The sequence below is a fragment of the Hemicordylus capensis genome, chromosome 1 (assembly GCF_027244095.1).
Source record: "Hemicordylus capensis ecotype Gifberg chromosome 1, rHemCap1.1.pri, whole genome shotgun sequence".
In the NCBI taxonomy this organism is placed as follows: domain Eukaryota; kingdom Metazoa; phylum Chordata; class Lepidosauria; order Squamata; family Cordylidae; genus Hemicordylus; species Hemicordylus capensis.
Window position 1 is genome coordinate 202,713,241 of NC_069657.1, and position 16,452 is coordinate 202,729,692.

Sequence of the window (16,452 nt, forward strand, 5' to 3'; positions counted from 1 at the left end):
TTAAAAAAAACAGGTACTACTACCACCGATAACAGAGCATCTCACAATCCGCCAGAGACCTAGGAATTGGATGGCAACTGGACACCACAGCTATGAATTCCTAGGGGCAATACAATGGCCTCAGAATAAATAGCTACCCATAGGTACAGATTTGGAAACACCAGAAAGAGCAGACAATGAGACACAAATGTACAGAAAGCAACAGCTGCAGTGAACCATTTTACTAGTTGTGTAAATGGAAGCCAGCATGCTTAAGACAGACATCTACAAGAACAGATATGCCTTAACACCTCCACCATATTAATTTCCCACACTTTACCCCCAAACCTTTTCAAGTAGTCAAAGAGTGAAATATTTTATGGGGATGTGGGAGAAATCAATGAAGTCACTGTGTGTGCTTTAATTGTTATATTGAAACAAAATCAGTTTTATATCATTTTTTATTGGAAACAAATCAATAACACAAATGTACCCCCTCAAACACCGGTACATAAAGCACATGGACCCTCTCACTCACTTCCTAAAGATAATCTGAAAAACATTAATCACAAATTTGAAATTGCTGAACTTGCCGAATATTGCACTAACATCTATTCATTGTTTCCAATGAATTGTATGAAACCATCCTGGACATCTGGACTAGCAATGTGCACATGCAACAATGTCGGTGACTGACTAGGAGAGGGATTTTGGGGTCGTGGCGGACAGCTCATTGAAAGTGTCGACTCAACGTGTGGCAGATGTGAAAAAGGCCAATTCCATGCTAGGGATCATTAGGAAGGGGATTGAAAACAAAACTGCTAATATTATAATGCCCTTATACAAAACCATAGCGCGGCCACACCTGGAGTACTACGTACAGTTCTGGTCACCACATCTAAAAAAGGACATTGTAGAACTGGAAAAGGTGCAGAAGAGGGAAACCAAGAGGATCATGGGCATAGAGCACCTTTCTTATGAGGCAAGGCTACAACACCGGGGCTTTGTAGTTTAGAAAAAAGACAACTGTGGGGAGACATGATAGAGGTCTATAAAATAATGCATGGTGTGGAGAAAGTAGACAGAGAGAAATTCTTCTCCCTCTTACATAACACTAGAACCAGGGGTCACTCCATGAAATTGATTGCCAGGAAATCTAGGACCAACAAACGGAAGTACTTTTTCACACAACACATAATCAGCTTGTGGAATTCTCTGCCACAAGATGTGGTGACAGCCAACAAGCTGGATAGCTTTAAGAGGGGTTTGGATAACTTCATGGAGGAGAGGTAGATCATTGGCTACTAGTTGGAGGGTTATAGGCCACCTCCAGCTTCAAAGGAAGCATGTCTCTGAGTACCAGTTGCAGGAAAGTAACAGCAGGAGAGAGGGCATGCCCTCAACTCCTGCCTGGGGCTTCCAACGGCATCTGGTGGGCCACTGTGTGAAACAGGATGTGGGACTAAATGGGCCTTGAACCTGATCCAGCAGGGATATTCTTATGTTCTTAATGTCAGTTCCAGACTAGCGCTGCACTGTCAACTGAGCAGGGGAAGAAATTGGGGGGGGGGGCATCATGTGACCCTCAGGGACCTCTTTTGGTGATGCACCCAACAGGCCAATTGCCCCTTCCTTTTAAAGTCCACTGTGTGTCACCAAAATAGGTCCCTGATGACCACATGACCACCTCATTCCTTCCCCCATTCAAATGACAACACAGAGCTGGTCCGGAACTTGCACTGCTTGCATGTGTACAATGCTAGTCTGGATGTCGGCCAATGAAATTCCATATTGGAAAATTTTCCACCCATCTCTGCTTAACCTTCCAATTACCCCTGCTAACTGGGCAAAGAGGCACCCTTTTAACATGGTGATTCTCTTTATTGAGCAGGGGGAGAGTAACTGGCCCTATCCACCCCCAGGACAGTACCTCCAGTGACTGTTGCTAGTGTCTATCATGTGTTTTTTTTAGTTTGTGAGCCCTTTGGGGACAGGGATCAATTTTACTTACTTATTATTTCTCTGTGCAAACCGTTTTGGAACATTTTGTTGAAGAGCAGTATATAAATATTTGTTGTTGTTTGTTGTTAATGCATGCTTCCAGCATGTGCTTAACACATTTGACAAATCCAGCATTTCCCTTAGTACTGCTCTTTAACACACCCATGCGGTCACAACTGACCATTCAATGAGCTACAGTCTACACTACTAAAAAACAGGATTTTATTCTTGTTTAAATGGGCATGAAGACAAGGAACAGAATTACCTTTCTTTCTCCTGCTGGTTTCCTTTATCGCTTCCACTGTTGATTAAGGCAAGCTCATCCAGTAAGGATGTAGATTCTTTTGTAAATTTTTCAAATGCCTATATAAATCAATTTTGAGATTAAGTTTTATAATCTAGTGTTTGCAGAAGATCAAGAACAGTACTGCTTGTCTTGTTTAAAGGGGGCTATGAAAAGCCTACTGAAAGAAACCAAAACAAACATTCGCAAGAAACTGACCAGCCTCTTGTTCAGCCAATCCATGTGATCATATGTAAGACTCCCTCCGAAATCTTCTGTCAGCTGGCATGGTTCTATGTATCGAGTCAGCTTGTTGGCAGATACTAAAATAACCTGTATGAATACATTTAAAGAGGTACAATTAAGTAATAGTTTAGGGAATTGGGTCACAAAATTAAACACTAAACCTTAACATAAACAAGCAGGTTGTTTTTAAATTCCATTGAAATAGGTTTTTTAAAAAACCTTTTATACAAAGATTGTCTTGAGCTTCTTTAAACAATATCCTTGATTTAAAAAACAACAACCACAAATTAAAGTTCTGTCCAAAAGAATGTAGTCTAAATTGCTACAACTTCTATGGCACCACACAGTAACTTGTCATGACTTCTCTTTCAGAAGCAAGGCAGATAATTTTTTAGTACAATAATCCATCATCTTACTGTGCGGGCTTGAAAATGGAGGACCTCTGTTCAACTCAATGGCTGCTGACTAACAATGCTATGAATATGTTTACCAAGACAGAGGTCCTACCAAGTTTAATAAAACTTGCTCCTTAGTAAATGGTAGGCCCATGCATTGATCTAGCATCAAAGCCAAATCATTTGCATTTTGTCCCAGCCCTGCACAGAGGCAACTGCTCCACCTGCTTACCCCTGTGCAAAGTGGTTTGTGCATAATAAGGAGGGGGAAGTCCTTAAAGAGCTCTGCAGTCTCAGGAAGCACCAGTGATATCATGGAAGTTGCATTAGATGATGTGCATGGAACAATGGGAAATGCAATCCTGGGGAAAGTGCTGGGAAGGACTATTTCCCCCAGCACTTTGTGTGACTTTCACATCCCCAATGGAGCTTCCCACAGCTTCACTTTCCTTTAATGGCCCTCCCCAGTGCTATGCACAAACCACTCTACATGGGGAGAAGAAGGGGGAAAGCAGCAGCCTCTGAATGGAGCTAGGTGCATATGGTTCAACTTTCAAGGCTATGAAGCCAAATCCTTGAACAGAACAGACCTAGTAAATGTGTTTAGGGTTGCAGTCATAGGCCAGAAATAGAGGTTCTGCAACCAGGTCATGTTTTGTCATCCAAGCTGTCATACCTTCCCTGCTAAGTAACATTAGGAGAGGATGATCTGCAAGGAGAACTAGGACAGGGCAGGCAGGGCGTTTAAGACTTCCGCCTGCAAATCCTCCACTCATCTAGTTCCTAGGCTTATTTTCCCCAAACCTTTGTCCAACAACGAGGCGGTGGGAAAAATGACTGGGTTTTTTTACCAACCCAACCCGAGCAGCAGGGGGAAAGCAGTAGGTGGGGGAAAGAGTTAAGTACCCCTCACATCACCCTCCACTTCGCCCTTGCAAATTGTCACTCCTAATAGCAAAGAAGCAGTGGTCAGGGTTTCAAAACAAAAAGGTTGGCCATGCAACATTTAGTTCCAAGCTTAGTAATGCCCTCCTCTCCCCCACCACATGAGGTAATTGGCTTTTTATTTTAATTTTCATGTATTTTTTATTTTTATGTAAACCTCCCGGAGCTACTTTTGGAAGGCTATACAAATCAAATAAACAAATAATAAAAAATAGTCCCTGAACACACTTACTAGATCAGTAAGAAAACCAAGAGGTATTTTGTAGCACATTATTAAGTATGATTTGCTGGTTTTCAGAGTACATTTATAACACACCAAAGCATACAACTAGTAAACTAAATAAATTATATTTCAGTATGTTAGTTAATACATGGATGTGAAATGAAGTTTTGCTGCGAGCATGCATTAGAAGGTGCTGGATTTATTGCTTACATGTAATTCTTCATTTCTGTAGTAGAATGGCAGAGAAATCCCTACTGCTTTCCCACCCATTGAAGCTCTAGAAGAATTTCAACTTTATTAAAAACCAACATTCCTAAGCTAGGAAATTAGAACCCTCCTCCTCTCTGCTTGCTTGTTTGTACCATGCATAGTGATACCCTGATAACATGAACACCCTTGAAGTTGAAAGGCATTTTTTCATACTGCAGAAAAATATTTACCCAAGTGACCAAATGGACATGCTAAGTGTTTATTTTGCACAAACTGAAGATTCAACAGTTTTCCTGTCAAGTGCATACACTGAAACACTGGCACCTGAGTCACTACTCCAGTCTAAGTAGTTAACTGTTTCAGAAAGACTTGTCCAACATGACCAATATACACTTCCTTAGCCATCTGCAGTTAGTGCTGTTTTTATTTTCATTAGCTTATGTCTAGAAAAGTTGAAAATTTCAATTTCTACAATACAGGGGTTCCATTACACTCAAAATAGACAAGTTCAGTACAGAGGATCTTCTGAGAAAATGTAGTCGAAGCTTCAGGGACACAATTGATTTATGTACTGTATCTATACACATACTAGTTTATGTAATATTGTAGATGCTAGCAGCATGGCTGAAGAGACTACCTGGTTTGTAAGAGAAAGGCCTCTTTGGGCTTTTTAAAGCTCTGGTAAATCCGCTTTCAGTGGATTTAGTCTACAGTTATGTTTGACTCTATGCAATATAAATAATGTTCAATATCACCAAGAAATAAGGGTGACAATTCTAAGGAAGCCCCGTGACCAAGGGCTAAACATCCATACAGACACTGGACTCTTCTTCTTCTTCAAAAGGAGCCCCCATACCTCATCCCATATGGTTTTTGAATGGGACTGCATGCTTCAAACATGCATAGTAGCCTTAGGCATCTCCCCCTGCGCTATCTCTCAACAGGGATTATCAATGAATGCCCACATTTCAAATACTGACTTGAAAATTTAAATTGCTTCAACTTTTCTCCAATGAGAAAGATTGTCCATTAAGAAAAACCCACACCTTTTGGTAATCTGATATCCGTAAATAAATTCAAGATGAGCCTCACATATAACTTACAGCTTAATCATTTCCAAATTGTTGAGGCATCCTGCTTAAAGCATCAAAAGATGTGTTTAAGCTTCATCCATCCTCTTTGCCTCAGCAGTATCTCAAAACAAAGGACTACTTTTCCTTTATATATCCCATTAACCACCATAAAATATCATTCTTAGCTTCTTTCATCTGATAGATAGATAGATTGTTTATTACGGTCACAGACCAGTCTTTCATCTGCAACTTGGCCATTCAAGACGAATGCTTGTTTCCTTGCTCCTTATATGAATTTACACTTACTTTTCACAATATGCTCAAGTGGTAATAAGATAGAAAATACAATTTTGCATGGTTTCCAGTTCTAATGTTAATTTTTAAATCAAATCCAATATACTGATATGTACACACCTGAGTTCAAATGACTTATTTGGCAAAAGACTAGGGTGCAATATTAATTAATTATGAAAAGATTAAACTTCCTTAGAGAATAAGGAAAGAAGTGGACAGATGGTTGCAGGGACAAAACAGCATTAATATTAATGTCAGAGGTTTCTATTTCCCTTTGGCTTCCTTTGCCCACCCCTATGGTGCTATTCATGGTGAACAAGAATGGTGATGATGGGTTTGAACTTTGCTCTAAACAATTTCCCCAGTGGCTCTCTTCCTTTTAAGAACATCCTCTTATGATCAGACAGCTACAGTTTTGCTTATTCTGCTGAAGCAGCAAAGCTCTTCATCCTTGGGGGAAAAAAAGTGAATTTCATGAAGTTATTACATTCTACAATTCTGCTAATGACTATGCCATTATCACATAAGCTAAGGAGCCTGCAGAAGGCAATACCCATGGGCAGAATACAGCCAAATTTAAGCCCTCAAGTCTCTTGTTCACAACTGCAGACATTTAAGCAGTTGCTTGGCTTTCCTACAGAAACCTCTGGGACTTCAAAGTGCTCAACTTTGGCTAGATGCTGTCCAATGTAAAGCAATCATAAAAAAGGAAGCCAATCTGAATATATCTCTGCCCACAAAATGTTCTGGATCTGTTTTAAAATAAGTCTTGAAGGTAGCTTCAGTGATGCTGTTTTCTTCCTGATCCCAAGTCATTCCACAAACAGAAGTATCTTATCCTTCTGTAGTATTAGAGGGTAGGTTTAGGAGAGTCTCCTATCTGGAGAGACTGTGTCTTGGTGGGAATGGCAATGCTGAGCCAGTTGGCCATGTGCTTTTGTGTTGTTCTTTCTATCATGATTTGTGTTTTAGATACGTTGCTCCTCTTGTTTTTAGATACCCAAATAACTGACTAGTTTTATAGAAACTTTTCCCCCCTGACAAAATACACCGACGTTTCACATCTGGTGGCCAAATTCTGTACGGCTGCGATTAAAATCTGCACATGGTGTGTAATAGTTTGTGTGCACATGTGTGTGTACGTGTACACACACACAGCTGTATCAATATCTACTTTTAAGGACCCTTTTATCTGGGTTTGGACTATATATTTGATCAACAATTGTAACAAACAGAAGTACCTTATGTTTGTGCAAAAGGGAGACCTATATATACCTGTAGCTCAACAATCTCATGAACAATAGAGATTTTTCAACACAAAATATCAGAGCACTTCGACAGAGTTTTCCATCTAGTACAAAAATATTACAGATTTTTATATATACATACAATATATACACTGTGTGTGTATGTGTGTTCGTTCTCTCTCTCTCTCTCTCTCTCTCTCTCTCTCTAGATATATAGATTGAGACAGACAGACAAGACAGATAGACAGACACTCACTCACACACACTTGTGCCTCACTCTAGGCTCAAACTATCATACTTCGGACAAATTATGTGAAAACCCAGCTCCCTTGAGAAGTCCATAATGCTTAGAAAAGCTGAAGGAAAGAAAATAAGAGGACTACCAGCAGCAAGGTGAATGGACTCTATTACGACAGCAATGATTGCACCACTGAGAAGCCTTAAAGGCTAATAAAGCACAGAACAAGAAGGGGCACATGACAGGGGGATTAAAAAATTGTGAGAAAGAAAATGAAGACCACTGAATAACTGTTTGCTTTGGGGTTTTGTGTTAGGTCAGGGCCAAACACACTCGCATGTTCCAATAGATGTTTCTGCTGTGGTGGTTGAAGAGGAACTGAAAAATCTCAGTCATATCTACTTAGCCATGTGCTATTGCATGTAGGGCTCAGAGACTGCTGTTATGCTATGATCTGAAAGATTCTGATCTCAATTCTGTGCAGATCCCACAGTGGGAGTGCATGGTGCTCACAAAGAAGTGAGTGTTTTCTTGTCCAACCACACATATTCATACTTTTATCCATGAAAATATCCTATAGTGAACGTATCACAGGCACAACACAATTGAACACTTCCATTTAAAAGCACATTAATTAGTTCTCTAGTTTTCTGTAGCATTTTTGACTACAGAGTAACTCAATTACTGAAACAGGTGCACCAAAATTTCACTGCAATATTTTTTATAGTTTAAACACACTCTGTTTTATGTTAATAACTGAAGTTTTAGCAGTTGAAATTATCCATATGGCCACCACAACATTCTTAATTAAATGCCTCTCTTTACTGAATTTAATTAAATACCTTTTTATGATTAAATGAATGATATTGAATCAGTCCTTCAAGTCAAATAATAAATACTGTCCACATTTCTGAAAGGGCTAGAATCTGGATATTATCCCAGCCTCATTAGTACATCAGATTTTTACTTTAGGCATTTTGCTAATTCATCTGGAAAGATGCCCAAGACAAATAAAGAGCATCAGTCAAGTAGGATTTTTTAATTTTTTTAAAAATCAGAGTAGATTCAAACTAATGAGGCCTGCAATTTCCGCAATCATTAGAGATTAAAACAAGCGACAAATTGCATGGAATAATCCTCTACAGAACAACTTCCAATTTTGTATCTCATTGAAGAGATAGATGGCTGTTAGGCTTTTCTTTCCTGTCACATAAACCTCAAGAACTAAGTCTACTGAGACACATAACCATGCTTATGGTTATGAGGATCTAAACCTGTTTCACAAGAATTAGTCAATCCCAGAAAAGCAAGGACATTTTCACTTGTGTTAGGAAATAGCACGATCCATCTCCTTCATACAATGTATACAGCCAACATGCTGCTGTCTTTCTCCTGTGCTTATTGGTTTTTCAGGCAGAGCTCCCCTCATTTGTTTTCCTCTCCAAATGCTTGACACACAGGCTAAGCATGGTTACTTACTGTAACACACCCACCACATCAGCACAGATGGTTGAAGGCTGACTATTTATATAGTGCTTTTAAGTGCAAACATTTCTCATTTATATAGCACTGGCAATCTTTACAACAACACTATAAGCTAAGATAACATAAAGAGCCCTTTTTCACGAGCAGTGAGAAAGGGCAAGCAAGTTACTGGGGAGAAAGCCACTTACCTCCCCACATATGATCGTGGGCTCCCTCTTTGGCGGGCGGAGCGCCTGCCCAAATGATTACTGGCTGCTGCCAGTAGCTTGGGGCAGGGTGTGTCATAGGGACATAAGAAGCTGCCATATACTGAGTCAGACCATAGATCTTTCTAGCTCAGTATTGTCTTCACAGACTGGTAGTGGCTTCTCCAAGGTTGCAGGCAGGAATCTCTCTCAGCCCTATCTTGGAGATGCCAGGGAGGGAACTTGAAACCTTCTGCTCTTCCCAGAGCGGCTCCATCCCCTGAAGGAACATCTTACAGTGCTCACACATCTAGTCTCCCATTCATATGCAACCAGGGTGGACCCTGCTTAGCTAAGGGGACAATTCATGCTTGCTACCACAAGACCAGCTCACCTCTGCTAAGTGTCAGCGTGCCAGGACATGTAGCCTCGCCCCCACCCCCGGAGCTCCAATAATGTACCGCACGAGTGCATTATGGGGATCCCCCTCCCTGGAGCTGGCCAGGATCCCCGCCATCTGCAAGCAGTCACGGCTGGCAGACAATCAGAGAAACAGACTTGAGAGCACTCACACTAACCTCGTTTTACAGGGTGGCTGTGGAAGTGGGTTCGATGCTGAGGTGCTGCCAGGATCGGGCCCAATCCTGGCGGTACACATGTGCAGGCAAAATCGGGCTGGGCTTTCTTTAACCAGGTTTGCCTGCATGTGTGAATAGCTTCATTCTCTCTCGATGTGGGTATGAGCTTATTTTACCTAAGGCTAGAGTTCATAGTTGAGATCAAATTTAAACCAGGGACTTCCCAGCTCACACTTTTTAGCTATTGTGCCATGTTAGCTCCCAAGCAGAACAATTCGTTAGTTTACCTATTGGATGTTTTAAAAAGAAAGGAAACATCAAGCTACCTCTCATACAAGCTTAATTTTTCCCTACCACTTTTCATGCAATTTATATTCCTGCCTAGTTTAATGAAATTAAGACTCATAAGACACATTGCAAACTGATTTGTCTAATTTGGTAGTAACTGGTAGTAACTAGGGGATAATGAGCAACTGGTTCTGGGCAAAGCCACAACTGGCAAAGTACCTCTGCTCTGACAATACAGCCACATATGCAGCTGGTATGCCACTGCATTAGGTTTTGCACAGAATACTACTATGAAAGCTGCAGTGCCTCTCTGGCTCTCTCTTTTAGCATTAAAGAGCTTGTAAGTCAATGGTACAGAGGGTGTCCTCTAATCAAAGAGCTGCTAGATAACAGCGTTGCACATGCTGTACTGACATTCTACCATGGGCATGAGTAGGAGACAGAAATGGTAAAGTGAGCAAAGCAGGGTGTGTGTGATTGACCCCCAACTGTTTACACAACTATAAGACATTCTGATGAAGAAACATGTATACTTTATCTCAACAATTAAATGTGCCCATGGTATTAAAAAACACACATCACAACAGATATAGTTGAGGCAGTAAGGGGTTAAGTGAATTTCTTTGCCTAAACTGAAAATGAAGAATGTTTCACATGAACAGAGATAAAGAATTAACAATACTTACTAACCAAGCAAGGACATCATATATTGACCAGCAAAGTACTGTTATGAAATATGGCTATGACTTATTAAGCAATTACTTTGTAAATTAGAATTCATTAGACACTACTCAATTTTACTAATACATGCAACTGTTAATTCAACTTTAATTTCTCAATGGCTATAAGAGAAATGTAATGGGTAATACACAAAACAAAACTACATATTTAAATTATCTTAGTGGGCAAGAAGTAGGTCAACTAGTTAGTCTTCATCACAGGAATCAGAGGCAATTCACAAAATTAGACTCAATGAAAATGTCACAAGGTGTTCATAACACTAAAGCATATGCGGACTTAGAAGAACTTTTTGACATCTGTTGACTAACAAAAAACAAAATCAATCTTGCACGGAGTTGTAGCATAACTATAATGTTCAGAAGAAAAATGAGATATACATACCTCAAATCCAAGTCTATCTTTTTCTTTCCAAAAACAAAAGTGAGTGACTTTCTTGTCCCAGAATTCATCTGGTTTTACTACACAAACAAGGGATACCTCAGCCGGAACAACGTTCTAAGTAGGTGAAAAATACAAAATCAAAACTCTGACTACAGAATATCTCTCATATAAATATATATATATATATATATATATATATATATATATATATATATATATATATATACACGCTATAGCATTCCCAACCTGTGGTCCTCCAGATGTTGCTGAACTACATCTTCCATCATCCCCAGCCACAAATTGCAGCTAGGAATGATGGGAGTTGTAGTTCAACAATTCTGGAGGACCAGAGAGTTGGGAACCTCTGTGCTACTGCATTAGACTGCAAGTATATTAATGTAATACACATCTTATAGAGCAGGCTTCCCCAATCTGCAGCCCTCCAGATGTTATTGAACTACAACTCCCAGCATACTCAGCCACAATAAATTGTGGCTGGGGTGCTGGGAGTTGTAGTTCAGCAACATCTGGAGGGCTACCGGTTGGGGAAGCCTGTTATAGAGCACAAAACATCTGTGTCACATTGGTTACTGTATAGCAATCTATAGAGAGAACCTTGCATACATTTCAATATTATTTATAGGAACAACAGCTGCAGACCTGGCACTTCTTAGTCTGCATCTCAAGAATTCAGAACCCACAGGTAATAACAAGGAGCGAGACAGACTCCATGGGCCATTTGACACATTAAAGAAAGTAACAGCTAATACATCTGCACCATCTTCAAAATGGAATTTTAAGAAACTGTGAAGTATGCTCTTTTATACTATGCTTTGTATCAGAGGATCATAAATTTCTCTTAAGATAAAAAGCCCAAAGTCTCCAAACTAGTTAAGTACTCATATTATTTAAGCAGTACCCATAAAAATGCAGGTCACTCTGTTCCATAGGACAAATTACATTATAAGGGCATTGCCTTTAGAGACTGTTCAAATCCTATATTCCAATAATCTAGCCAATAAAATAGTCCTAATCCACACAGCTAAGAAGAGTTTACAATTGCTTGCAGTTCAGAGTTGTTTCCTCTGCCTGTCAAGTTGCTTCTCAATTCTGCCTCTCTATGTGAAAACACACACAACATGCAACATATTAACTAGACAGGTGGTGAAAACAAAGTGCTTATTATTCAGTGACCTTGACAGCACACATCCTGTAAAAGAGCATTCATAAAGAACTAAAAGAAAGAGGAATGCAGTATGTCTTGCCACTTGAAAAAAAGTGGCTTGGGATCAAAATGCCAAACCTAATTAAGTCAACATCTATGAAAATATTTTCATAAAAACAAGCGAGTTTCACTTTGGACTCTTCAGAAAAAGCAACACTTAAAGAAGAGAACAGTTCAGTCAAGTAGAATCAAGACTAGGACACTCTGCTATTTAGCTGTGGCTTTCTAATTCAGCAGTTTTACCTCCTCCCCCCAATTTTATACATATTTTAAAGCTAGCTATGTAGGCTTATTTCTCCAATGTTGTTTTAAAAACCCTTCTCACCTGTTCAAAATAAATAAATAAAAATGGAACACACAAATCCTATATGAGAAAAAAGAATGGAACACAGTACTCTAGAAAGAGATATGACAATGGCTTTGTTTGAGCTTATAAAGGCAAAGAAAATTAATCCCATTACTGTAATTTGTACCACCTAAAGCAATTCTTTAAGATTTCTAGAGAAATCTAGTTCTAGAATACATAGCTTCTGTATGCACTACAATCTATAGCAAAGTAATACTTTTATTAGGACTAACCTTAAGAGGAACAAAGCATTGGACAGTGAGCTTTCTATTCTACAGAACTTTTGATTGTATTTTTCTTCTAATGAGCAACATGGCTACCTATGCTTCTGAATATAAGGTAAATTATCCTTGCTTTAGACTGAAAGTGAAAATGAGAAGTGTTGGTGACTGCTGAAAGTTTTACATATCAAGACAAGATGGTGGGAACAACTTCAGGGTGACTGGATATGTGTAAGGGGGGAAAATGGTATATGGTTCTCCTCTTCTGAAGTAGCATAGTCCTAAAGACAAGGCCTGAACTGTCCAATTCCTCAGGATGCAAAGAAATCCTGGATAGGGGCCCATATAGCTTCATGACACTCTCAATTTCTATAAAATACTCTTGGGTGGCATTTTTTATGTCCATTGTTGGCTACTGAATATTACTGCAGCATTTCACATTTGCAAGGCATAACTGAGCCAATTTAACATAACTGGGTAGGGAATAGAAACATACCTCTCATCTACCCTCCACATGAGTATATGAAACAGAGTTATTTCCATAGAACACATACACAAACACCCCTCTACAACTTGTTTAATAAGATTGATTAATTATTTGCTACAAACTATTTGTACTACAAAAACAAACTATTTGCTTCAAGAAAAGCATCTTACCTGTAGCATTAACACGACAGTCTTCACAACATTCCATTGAGATTTTCTACCATCCACTATAACAGTAAATCCTCTGGCTTTACACTTTTCACTGTAAAACACGCCACATATACAAACACATAAGGACAACGTTTAGGTATTTTAATATCTGTTACCACCTAGTTACTTGCTTAAGCAGCTCTTGGTGGTAATCTAGTCTAGAGATGTTATCAAGTGGTATATACATATGATTACATACATACATAAATATGCCCCTCACCACTTCCTCTAGTAATCTGTTATACCAATTTAATTGCAGCTGTGCCAATCACTGTGCTGCTTTGTCTAAAACCAACCTATAGGATGAGAATGTAAATACTGGGGGTGGGGATAAGCCAACGACATGGCAATTCTGGGAGTTTTATTTCAAGATTCACAAGGGACAATATGAGCTACTCTATTGCTTCAAAGCCATAGATCTGTTTAGCAAAAGACAAAAACAAGAACACAGGGAGAAACTGGCTTGAAACTAGAAAAGCAACTCCCCTCCTCATCCAAACCTCTGTCTCAGTGGCCACTCAGTATATAAGTGCGTTAACATTTTCATTTCCCTGTCAGTTTGGCAAATGTCTCATAATGAAAATATAAGGCAAAATACAAAGTGCCACCTACAGTTTTAATAAATTACTTAAGTAAATACATGAGTCACACACACACGATTTACCAAAACCTTAAGATGTAAAGAACTTTAACACATAAGGTATTCAACTCTACACGTGAAGAATAAAATGTTTCAAATATCAACACCAACATAATTTTGATTTTAGATTATAAAAATACATTCATCTTCACGCTGATCCAGCTAGGACCACCATGCATGTGGAAGCAGAATGCCATGCAGATCCCCAACTCTTAGGAAACCACAAGTGTAGTTATGCAACTGATCATTTGGAAGAGGGAATGGGAGCTCGATTACTAGTGCGTAGTAGTGGACAAGTGATTAGTAGTCCAAGTTGCCAGCTTGGAGGGGCAATGGTGGCTTCCCACTGGAAAGTGAATAGCCCCATTTGATTGCAGTAATGTTCCAGGATGATAATTGCTGTGATGAGATCCATTTCCCTTGGTTAGGTCCAGTGAAGTAGACAAAAAGGGCAGATGATGTCCTGAACTCACATGTGTAGTGTGGATACAAGGACAGCACACACATGACATTGAGACTGTGCCATTCTCGTTTTAGGAATGGAAAGACGACTGGTAGGCATATGTCCTGAGACACAGACTACTGAGAAACAACTCTGAGGAGAAATGACATATCTGGGTGCAGCAAAAGCTTTTCCGTTTGAAAGGACAAGGCGGGTCTCTGCACATGGAGCTCTCAACTCCTCGACCCAGTGGGCCGAAGTGACAGCCAGGAGGAAGGCAGTCTTGACTGATAAATGTGTGAGAGAGCATGTTGCTAGGGGTTCAAAGCATTTCCTCATGAGTGTGGAGAGCATCAATTTCAGGCCCCATGGTGAGATAAGTCTGGAGATCTATGGTGGTATAAACGAAGGAGGCCCTCAAAAACTGTTTAACTGGTAGAAGAGTGAAAATAGGGTGTTTACCTGTATAGGCCGCAATGGCTGCCAAATGAACTTTCAATGATGCACTGGATAATCCTAACTTCTTTCGACTTAATAAAGTATAAGCTGCATTGGGATGGATCCCTTTTGAAGCTACAAACTTCAAAACCTCCCTAATGGAGAACCTTTTCCATTTAGCGCCATATGAGCGACATGTGGAGGGCTTACGAAAAGCTGCGAGCATATCGGACTTCTTGGTCCTTTATTTCTTCAGAGAGATGTGCCATGCTGTGAGATGAAGAGGCCTTACGTCCAGATGGAACACTGCATCCTGGTCTCTGATGAGTAGGTCCATACATAGTGGTAAGTGTGTACTTTTTTATTCCGAGAGTTCTAGGAGGGTGCTGAACCACAGTTGGCATGGCCACCATGGAGCAATCATTATGCAGTCTGCCCTGTCTGCTTGAATCTTTTGTAGTATCCTTGGTATTAAGGACAATGGAGGAAACATGTAAAGGAAGCTCTCATTCCATTGGACTAGGACGGCATTGCCCAGTGAGTGAGGGCAATAGCCTCCTCGGTTGCAAATGGCCATGCATTGTGTGCTGTGTGCTGTGGCAAATAAATCTATTTGGGGAAGGCCCCACTTTCGGAATATTTGTTCAACTACACAGGGTTCAGGGTTCATTCGCGGGAGAGCTGAATCATGTGGCTGAGTGAATAGGCCCGGATGGCGAAAAAAGTACTGTTACAACTCTCGGCTGACCGCAAAATAAATAATACCTTATCTCTAGACACGAAATTCAAACAATATAAGGGAAGTTACAAGTCTCTGATTAAAGCCAAAAAGGAGGCCCTGAAAGAAAGACAATGGTCAGAACTTATAACGGCCCTTAATAAAAAGGATGAAGCCAGTTTTTGGCGCTTAGTATCCGGGGTTAATTCGTTCCCTAGACAAATTCCAGTGCCAGAGGAAAGATGGGTAAATCATTTCACCAAAATCTATGCTGCCCCACAAGCACACTTAACCTTTCCATCTCGGCCCAGCATCCCCCCGGAGGAATTGCCTGTATGGACTCCAGTTACCACTGAAGAAGTGGAGAACCTGATTGGACAGCTAAAGAGAGGCAAATCTCCAGGTAAAGACTACATCCCCCCCGATTTCTTAAGGGCCAATGTTAGCTGGTGGGCTCCGCTCTTAGCCTCCATATTCACTCATATAGACCGAACAACAAATATGCCCAAGGGCTGGGGACAGGCAATTGTCGTTCCAATTCATAAAAAAGGCCCGTCTGATGACCCGTCGAACTATAGACCCATAAGTCTATTAAGCGTAATTGGTAAGCTATACGCTAAACATCTAAACTCAAAATTGTTGGACTGGATGGAGAAAGAAAACATCCTAGAACAAGAACAAGCGGGGTTTAGAAAAGGAAGATCTGTGATGGATCACTGTTTGGTCCTCCAGAGTTTAACAGAGAAATACGTTGAGGGCAGAAAGGCGCCGTTATATGTCGCCTTTATAGACTTTAAGAGTGCCTTTGACTCAATATCCAGGGATGCTCTGTGGGAGAAATTTGCAAACTCTTCTATCGACAAGAGATTGCTATCTCTAATATATAAACTCTACGAGAACACGAGTCTGAGAGTAAAATGTGACCACAATGGCC

At 40.1% G+C, this 16,452-nt stretch overlaps 1 protein-coding gene across 4 annotated transcripts in view; it reads right to left on the bottom strand.

Annotated features, from left to right (window-relative positions):
- SESTD1 (SEC14 and spectrin domain containing 1) overlaps positions 1–16,452 on the bottom strand; it is a 96,027-nt gene that overhangs the window by 31,686 nt on the left and 47,889 nt on the right. For all 4 annotated transcript variants that reach the window (XM_053269156.1, XM_053269166.1, XM_053269136.1 and 1 more), the window contains exons 6-9: positions 13,242–13,332; positions 10,793–10,906; positions 2,483–2,596; positions 2,246–2,343 (exon numbers count right to left, since the gene is read on the bottom strand). In XM_053269156.1, coding sequence (XP_053125131.1) covers positions 2,246–2,343; positions 2,483–2,596; positions 10,793–10,906; positions 13,242–13,332 — 417 coding nt within the window. The remainder of the gene's footprint in view (positions 1–2,245; positions 2,344–2,482; positions 2,597–10,792; positions 10,907–13,241; positions 13,333–16,452) is intronic.